The sequence below is a fragment of the Neltuma alba genome, unplaced genomic scaffold, assembly GCF_004799145.2.
Source record: "Neltuma alba isolate B1F8T4 unplaced genomic scaffold, ASM479914v2 tig00012109_pilon, whole genome shotgun sequence".
NCBI classification, from domain to species: Eukaryota; Viridiplantae; Streptophyta; class Magnoliopsida; order Fabales; family Fabaceae; genus Neltuma; species Neltuma alba.
Window position 1 is genome coordinate 13,306 of NW_021636661.1, and position 9,026 is coordinate 22,331.

The 9,026-nt window shown below is 36.3% G+C and overlaps 1 protein-coding gene across 2 annotated transcripts; it reads left to right on the forward strand.

Moving 5' to 3' along the window:
- Window positions 1-253: 253 nt before the first annotated feature.
- LOC114722738 (uridine kinase-like protein 3) lies at window positions 254-8,168 on the forward strand. 2 transcript variants are annotated; one of them, XM_028908834.1, is made up of 15 exons: window positions 254-322; window positions 1,342-1,505; window positions 2,228-2,319; window positions 3,346-3,415; window positions 4,363-4,481; window positions 4,769-4,865; window positions 4,970-5,049; window positions 5,376-5,570; window positions 5,684-5,767; window positions 5,868-5,928; window positions 6,585-6,645; window positions 6,974-7,073; window positions 7,172-7,244; window positions 7,457-7,539; window positions 7,640-8,168. In XM_028908834.1, the coding sequence occupies exons 2-15, from the start codon at window positions 1,352-1,354 to the stop codon at window positions 7,811-7,813; spliced, it is 1,443 nt and encodes a 480-aa protein (XP_028764667.1). In that variant the 5' UTR covers window positions 254-322; window positions 1,342-1,351; the 3' UTR covers window positions 7,814-8,168. The 2 variants fall into 2 exon arrangements, with proteins under 2 accessions (XP_028764667.1, XP_028764666.1); XM_028908833.1 differs by lacking the exon at window positions 254-322 and having other exon boundaries at window positions 1,038-1,505.
- The last annotated feature ends 858 nt before the right edge of the window (window positions 8,169-9,026 follow it).

The window sequence follows — 9,026 nt, forward strand, 5'->3', positions numbered from 1 at the left end:
CACCCCCATTAAGGACTTAATTAATTAATTTATGCTGCTACAGTATTTCTTCTGCCAACTATAGTGGCATAATGACGTAATTTCAGCCGAAAAGGAGGGCCATTTTCCAAGCCAAGCGTCCTCTGCCCTCCATGCTATATATACAGGAGCGCCACTGCGTCCCTCGTGTCTATCTTCATTTCAGACTCTTCTGGTTCTACCTATAATCGAATTGCATTTTGCTTTTGCTCTTCTCTTCTGTCTTGGTTCTGCTCACCGCTCCTCTCTCTTTCTCTTTTTCCTCTCTTCTGCTTTTCCAATTCAATTCTGAAGTGATTTTCAGGTATGGGGTATAGCTCACAATCAGCATTCCCTACTTCCTATTGTCATTCCATCACCAATTCGTGTGTACTCTTGTGCATTGCTTTGATTATGCTCTTTGCTTTAATTGAATCGCTGCTTTAAGTGTATTTCTTGCCTTCTCTTTTGTTTTTGATCATGATGTGATTGTGGATTTTGCTGATGTACGAGCTTGTTTTGTGTCTATGATTTCGTCTTTGAGCTGCTTTACTTCATTCTGTTTAATTGCATGAAGCTGGTGTACACCAAGCTGGGTTGCCTGTTAGCTCAGTTGGTTGTCAGGATCGAACAATTGGGTTTGAATTTTTGCCTTGACGGTACTGGGAAGGATTTGAGAAAAGGAAGAGGATTAGCTATGCTGCGTGCATCATGCTTATGAGCCTAAAGAAGAAGTCATCCTTTTGGTCTTCTTCTGGTTGCGGTGGGAGCCAGAAGCATCGTGGACTTACTTGAAGGATTGTCACGTGCCAAATTTCCTATCATCAGATGGCTCCAATGAGACGGTTGTTTGGCGAAGTTGTTAGGAATGGATGTCTTATCTTTAATCCACCGACCGAAGGATCATAGTGGCAAAGAAAAGAACGTCTCCTTTGATGGAGAACTTCGTATTTTTGTGTAGTTACGTTTACAGTTTATTGAGAAAGATATCAACTGCAGGCCCCACAGACCCCTTTGAACCTCACTTGGCATGGCTTCAAAGGCTGAGCGGCCATATCTGACCAGAGTCTTAGGCCATACGTTATTCGCAAAACACCCCCTTCCCCCTGGGAAAAAAAATTCAAAAAAAAAAAAAAATCAGAGTAGGGCCAGACACAGAAGGAGTATTCCATTGTCTGTATCAACCAACTCTTATAAAATGCACCCTAAAGACCAAGAGTGTGTCACCTTTTTCTCCTTTTATCGTTTATCTTCTTCCATATCTAGTGCTTTTACTGTACTTATTGGAACATTTATTTCTGCTATCAATTTCTTTATTTATGAATTTCTGCTGACATTTTTCAGGTCTTTGCCAATGGCTACTAAATCTGTTGTAGACTTAATAGAGTCGTCCTCCGGGGTTCATTTTTCTGGATTTCATATGGATCCTTTAGAGAAAATAAATGCTGGAACAGAGCCTCCAACAACTTCTGTGGCTGACCACATGTATAATCAACCGTTTGTCATAGGTGTGTTTTTGCATGACAAGTTTCCTGTGTTGCCATAAAATAAATCAACTACCTGGTTTTGGTGCTGCAATTGATGGCGGTGAACATTTAATTCCTCTTGTATTTAGTGGGTCTGACTTCTAATAGGGCAAGCAAAAATTCCTGCCTTATTGGCTTGTTTTCTATACGTTGAGATCCCAGATTCTACCCATGGTGGACAGGGTTGTTCTGTTTTGGCAAAAAAATGTGATGAACTATGCATTATGTCCAATGGATATGGTTTCAGATTTTAAAGGAGTCCTGAAGTTGTCTGTTATGACATACTATTAAATCTTCCTTGTGTTCTGGTGATGAAGCAATCAAATTTCCCAAACATTTGCTCTGCCAGAGACAAATGACCAAATCAGATTGCAAATTTGTGTAGTCTCTAATATTAGTTTAAAATGATGATTACTTATTATGCTAATGTAATTTCTAACATCCAAGTGCTGGTATAATTACTCATGCATGATAATTAATTTTGTCATCAATTAAATGACATTAGCTTTTATACCCACAAAATAGCTTCTTCGACAGTTTGTGTTGAAGATTTCTTGAGATTTGAAATTGATCTAATTTTCAAAAAATTTTGTCATGCATAATGAGTTTGTAAGAATCAATCGTTTCTTTAGTTTTAATGCTTGTAATTGCTTAGTTAATGAATTATTAATTAGTTCACTTTTTATGATTTTGGTTTATGGTAGGTGTTGCTGGTGGAGCTGCAGCTGGGAAAACTGAAGTTTGTAATATGATTATTCAGCAACTTCATGACCAACGAGTTGTAGTTGTTAATCAGGTCATAAATTTTCTCTATTGATCTATTCATAGTCAATTTATTACTTATCTTGATCAAATGCCTGATCTTTGAGGCAATCAGCTACCTTATGTGCTTAAAGCCATATCAGCATCTTTTTCTCTTCTCTCCCTTTTCTCTGTACCCTTTGGATTTCATTTTCTTGGTTTTGACCTTCCATATAACAAAATGTTTTATAAGATTGGCAGTGCTATATGGTAGTGAGTGTGTGATGTTAAAGGGACAACAAGAACAAAAAGTTAGGGTAGCAAGGATGAGGATGTTAAGATGGATGTGTGGCTGAAAAATATAGGATTCATATTGACCATATATGAGGAAAAGGGTGGCATCTATGGAGGGGAAGACGGTATAAAATTGTTTAAGGTGGTTCAGACATTTGCAGAAAAAGTTGATGGAGACACTGGTGAGGAGGTTTGAATAGATAGTATTGAGTTTTGTTGAGAGAGATAGGGGAAGACCAACTAGAACACTCAGAAATTATTGGACAAAACTTTTTTATTTGTCCAAATTGGACAAGACTTTTTGGTGAATAATATATTCAAAGAGTTGGTTGTTCATGAAACACAATGGTGTATTGCATTAATGTACTTGATCCTACTTAGTCAAATGAAGCTTCTTGTTGTTCTTGTTGTTTTCGACCATCATTATAACACTAAGTGGAAAAATTTCATCATTTCATCTCTGATTCTACTCAGTTAGTTTTAATGTTCTATCTTACTTTCCTTCTTACCTCTTAGTAAATATTTACATTCTCTCAACTTTTCCCTCAAATTTATTAAAGCCGAAGATGTTAGAGTTGTTGTTTTTGGCCAAAAAACTGGGAAAAGAATGTAGGATTTATTTTCTTTTGTTATTGATGTCACGTATGTTTGCCCTTTTCTTTTCTTTAATTTTTTCTTTTGTTATTCATATCGCATCACTTTTCCTTCCATCCATCCTGTTTTCGTTCTCCGTTTTGTAGGATTTGAGCTGATAGGGATCCATTTATTACCGAATTTAATATGACAGGATTCTTTCTATCATAATTTGACGGAGGAGGAACTCACTAGAGTACAAGATTACAACTTTGATCATCCTGGTCAGTATGAACTTGACTTAGTATTCTCTATCACTAGCTTCTTACAACTTTATCTTGGTACTTTATAGTGTTATATTGAAATGCTTTCTTACTCTGTTAAATTTAATTTATTGCCTTGAAGAATTTTTATAAATAATTGTTAAGTAATTTTGTCACATACTAGTCATCTTTTTCTCTGGTTTTGTTAGACTTGTATAATTTTTAACGTGGAACTTCTATGTTTCATTTGATGAGTCCCTGTGACATTATTATCATTTACAGAATTATTTAATAATATCAAGGATAGTGCTTGGGAAAAATTAATCTTGATAAATTAAATCCAACAATATTATTTTCATTTACAAATTTCTAGATCCTTATATAATCTAGGAGACTTCAATGCAGTTGTACTGTGTTTCCATGATCTTGCTAATGGATTCTGAGTATTTTTGAGAAATAATTCAGCTTTCAACTCCAACTTCCTTTGGGTTCTTTTTATGATTATAGATAGAGGAGAGCAGACTTCCAAAATTGGCGTTTAAGTGGTTTGACACATAATTGAAATAAAGCTCATTCTTTGAAGGACAAAATCAGAAAGAAAATCTCCTCGTCCATAAAGTAATACTTAGCGCTCAGCTAGCAAAATTTGTGGCTAAATGTGCATGGTTATAGTATGCTGGCTTTTAGCCCTCAAACTAAGGTCTAACTACTTTAATATATCAACTTCAAAGTAAAAAAAAAAAAAAAAGACTATTCATTAGAGAAAACACAAACACCTTTTTATGTTACTTTAAATAAGAGGGATGTGTATTGCAAAAGTCTAAAGTTGATGCGCTAAAATTTTACCTAGGCCTCTATTTAGGAGGGTGAAATGCATTTTTCCCCAGGTTATTATTGCAAATGTGAATGATGGCTGTATTGCTGGTTGAGTTCGATACTTATCTGACAATGCTGCTTATATCTTACAGATGCTTTTGATACTGAGCAATTGCTTGAAGTTATGGACAAATTGAAGCATGGACAAGCTGTCGATATTCCAAATTATGACTTCAAGAGTTATAAAAGGGATGCTTTGCCCGCTAGACGGGTATATTTTCAGCTTCCACATTTTTCATTGCAATTTTACCCCCATCTGAAGGCTTTTAGATTGAATTTGGTCTTCTGTACCTGCAATGTGGATATTGTCCTAGAACAATGCTTTTAGTGCACATGTTACATTTTGATGGAGTCAATGTACTAATACCTTTTATAATTGGTTTCTTGATAGTATGGCATAAAAGAGTTTGTTATTTGCATACTTAACACCAATGAATTCTGGTTGGTTCTCATGCTTGACATGTGGATGTTGGTTTGTACTTAAATTTGTTTTTGCAGGTAAACCCTTCTGATGTAATCATTTTGGAAGGAATTCTTATTTTCCATGATCCTCGTGTTCGGGAGTTGATGAATATGAAGATATTTGTTGACACAGGTCCTTTTTTATTATTAGTCCTATATAGTTTGACAATTAGCATACTTCATGTTTTCTCTAGCATTATTCTTTCTTCCGTTGTCTGATTCTTGCTTTTGGTGCAGATGCTGATGTTCGGCTGGCTAGGAGGATCAAGCGTGATACAGTTCAGAAGGGTCGGGATATTGGTGCTGTGCTTGATCAGGTAGTAACTTTTAGTCACATCGGTTGCAATACCATGAAGACTATTTTCTTTTATCATTCATTCATTTATTTATAATTATTCTTAAATTTTCCTGCGTTTCGAGACACAGCAATGTTAACAATTGAGTAATTTAGTTTAATGCTGCTTATTAGTTATAGTAAAAGATCCTTGGTAAGAGAAAACAAATTATTCAGTTTTGTGGATTTGGATTATTAGGAGATTTTAATGCATATGGTTATAAATGTCAATGGCCTGAAGTCTTCCTTATCAGATGTTGATGTTTTATGCATTTCATAATTTCTGATAGCTGACTTTATTTGATGCAGTATTCTAAATTTGTAAAGCCAGCTTTTGATGACTTTATTCTTCCAACAAAGAAGTATGCCGATATCATTATTCCCCGTGGAGGAGACAATCATGTAGCAATTGATTTAATTGTACAGCATATCCGCACAAAACTTGGTCAGCATGATCTATGTAAAATATATCCTAACCTTTATGTTATTCAGTCAACTTTTCAGGTATCACTTCTCACTATTTTTGAATTTCTTTTCTTGCTTTGCCCCTCCATTTGGACCTCCAAACACTGGTTTCTTACAATGGTTGAATCAGCATTGTAATTCTTATTATGCAGATACGGGGTATGCATACCCTGATACGTGATTCTGAAATAAAAACACATGATTTTGTATTTTATTCTGACCGTTTGATTCGTCTGGTAGGTGTACACAGTTTCATTTCTTTATTTCTTAATTTAGTGGCGGCATGACTTTTTTGGTGGTAAATTATTACTGATTATAATTCCCGCACTTGACCAGGTTGTTGAACATGGCCTGGGACATTTACCATTTACAGAAAAACAAGTAATCACTCCGACTGGTAAGCTGTTCTATTTGTTGCTCGCTTGTAACTCTATTGTCATAAGTAATGTTCTTTGCGTGCCTGCGTGTGTGACCACCGACCAAATAGGTGTTTGGTTAATGTTTTATGGTTTAGGTTCTGCCTTCCTTTTACTTAGTGTCTTTTTTTCAGTTGTTCTTTAAAATGTTTTCTCAACCACTGGCCATTTCAGTTGCTGATCTGGATAGCAGCTGAGTTACTCAGAATACATGTTTTTAGCGGGGTACAAAGTCCCACAGTTATAGTTTTTGTATCAAACGATAAATTAGCATTTGCAGCATATGTCGATTCAGGGATGTCAATACTCTCAATAGCCAAGCTATTTATTTTTATGCTAGACGCCTATTCTACTTGGATATGGTGGAATGATGTAATATGATCACAATATTTCTACTTCAGGGAAACTTCATATGGGAATCAAAGCCGCATCTTGTGGTTGTACTTAAGATGCATTCTTCCTCATGATTTTGGTTGTAGCAGTTACTGTACTGAGCAATGGGCTTGCCTGCCCATCTTCATTTAACTATCACTGTTGTTCCGTTATCTACTAAAGAGAACAAGTTTATTTGAGGGTCGAGTCTTGTTATTATGATTGTTTATTCTTGACCTTCATTGTGTATTCATATTAACTGCAGGGTCTGTGTACACTGGTGTCGATTTCTGTAAGAGGTTATGTGGAGTCTCTGTGGTCAGGAGGTATCAGTTAGTCCTATATTCAAAGCCGAACACTCAACAATTAAGATGTTATTTTACTTCTGATTATGTCAATATCAAAATATCTTCTCTTCGTCATCCATAAGTTGCCGAAATGAATAAAAAGAAAGATCATTTGTTTAGTCTTTGTTGTTAGTTGTTTTTTTTTTAAATTTTTTTTACATAATAAGTATTTAGTAATATCCTGTTTTGTAAGTCTTCAGCAATGAGTCCTTTTTTCTCCTTCCTTTATGTGCTGACATTTTTCCTAAAAGGTTGTTGTTTGGAAAATAGTCTGTCCTTGTGTTGATATCTGTTGATATATTGGCAGTGGGGAGAGTATGGAGAATGCCTTAAGAGCATGCTGTAAAGGTATCAAGATTGGCAAAATTCTTATTCATAGGGAAGGGGAAGGGGACAACAGTCAGCAGGTGTGTGCACTTTATCAGCATCTTCTGTATACTTTGGATACATTTCTATGTTTATCAAATCTCATGATCCCTGACTTCCGATATTTAATATTGGGCAGCTGATATATGAAAAATTGCCTAACGATATCTCTGATAGGCACGTGTTACTGTTGGATCCCATCCTAGGCACAGGTTTGTCATTCTCATTGCGTTTGTATTTCTTAGCTGCTTTTGAGTTACAATTGGGTTTGATGTATTCCCATTCCAAAAAAGATGAGTTCGAAACTTTGTCATTTATTTACTGTTCCGCTGCTGTCAACATAATCTACGAAAGACAAGTATGGTTTTTCCCCCCCTATTTGGTTCGTCATCTCTGTAAATGTATGTAACAATGTCTTCTGCAGGAAATTCGGCTGTTCAAGCAATTTCTTTACTTATAAAAAAGGGTGTTCCAGAGTCCAACATTATATTTCTAAACCTCATATCGGTAAGATCCTGCTATGTTTAATTGTTCTCTCACCATCATATTTTCCTCCTCTCGTGCTTTCTTTCTTTTGCCGTAGTAATTATAGTTCTCATTTTGCCAGGCGCCCAAAGGTGTGCATGTGGTCTGCAAAGCCTTTCCCAGAATAAAGATTGTGACATCTGAGATCGAGTTGGGCCTGAATAAAGACTTCCGTGTTGTACCGGGTATGGGCGAGTTTGGGGACCGGTATTTTGGCACAGATGATGATCAGCAAGTGGTGGTCCCTTCACAATAGTTATTTTACATATATAAGACGTTCGAAAAAGGTTGAAATTTGCTGAATTCATACTGTGCTGGAAACGGAAGCTCAATTTTATGCTCATCTGGGCCTGCCGGCTTAGAGTCATAGTGTTGTGAGTTGTGACCAAGTTGCATTGTCTTTACAGACCGAGGTATACTGGGAATTATTCAATGCAGTTTTTAACCTTTGGATTGTACCAGAATTGCTCTTTAGATGTTGGCTTCTTTTCCAGGCACTGGTTGGTATGTCTAGATGCATTTATGAACCCAGGGATTTGATCTCCAGAAATGAATGTATATAAATAACTTGAATTAATTACTTGTGGTTTTGACTGCATTTTGGTTCCCCAGATTTTGTGCTGGTTGATCTACAGCTTCTGTAACTCGAAAGGATACCTTGGGCCTGCTAGTGAGCAAGCTGGTCAGCTTGTGCCAGCCAGGCAGTAGCTTTCTTGGGTTGATTTAGTGGCTCAGCTTGGTGGCGTTATTTTTTTTGCGCCCAATTTGACCACCAAAATAGTGAGGTTGGATCAGATTCACTGGGCCGACATGGGCTAAGAACATTTTTAGGAGAGTCATTGTTAACATAAAAACAAAACAGGGAAAATCACTGTGCAGTTCCAAGGAATGAAGGAATGTAATTACCAAAAACATCTCATAGGAAGCTTTAATGCAATAAATGACAATAAAATTCGTGCTATTTCCTTGTCATTTGAGACCTTTCGGGTCTCTGATTCTCTTTCTTACCTGAAAAACCTTTCCTTCAACAACGGATCACTAACGTTTGCCATGTTATCACCGTCAAATTGTGTCTGCCATATTTAGCACATCATTAGCCACATGTGTAGAACTAGAAATCTAGAATACTAACATGTACGATTTATAAATTTTAGGGAAAATTATTCCAAAGAATCCCACACAACTAGAGTCGGTAATACGGGTTCAGCCCGCCAACTTGCCAAAAATGGCGGGCTCGGGTTGGCAAATTGTCAATGCCCCAAGGTGCGGGCTAGTCTAGCCCGCACCGTTTTCAACTCACTCCGTTGTGGGTTGCTTTTTTTTTTTTGTTTATATAAAAAAAAATTTTATACAATTTTCAATATATCATACAACATAATTGTAGGATTTTGACTCTCAAATTCCACATTGACATCTTCTCATTCATGTAATTGCATATGTAATATACACATAAAAGATTTAGTTAATTA

What these genes read in the sequence shown, in the direction of transcription:
- LOC114722738 (XM_028908833.1), top strand. Translation starts at nt 1,196, where the DNA reads ATGCACCCTAAAGACCAAGAGTGTGTCACCTTTTTCTCCTTTTATCGT. An exon ending in GAAGATATTTGTTGACACAG is followed by an intron (nt 4,866 to 4,969) that starts GTCCTTTTTTAT and finishes CTTTTGGTGCAG; the next exon opens with ATGCTGATGTTCGGCTGGCT. An exon ending in GGAGTCTCTGTGGTCAGGAG is followed by an intron (nt 6,646 to 6,973) that starts GTATCAGTTAGT and finishes ATATATTGGCAG; the next exon opens with TGGGGAGAGTATGGAGAATG.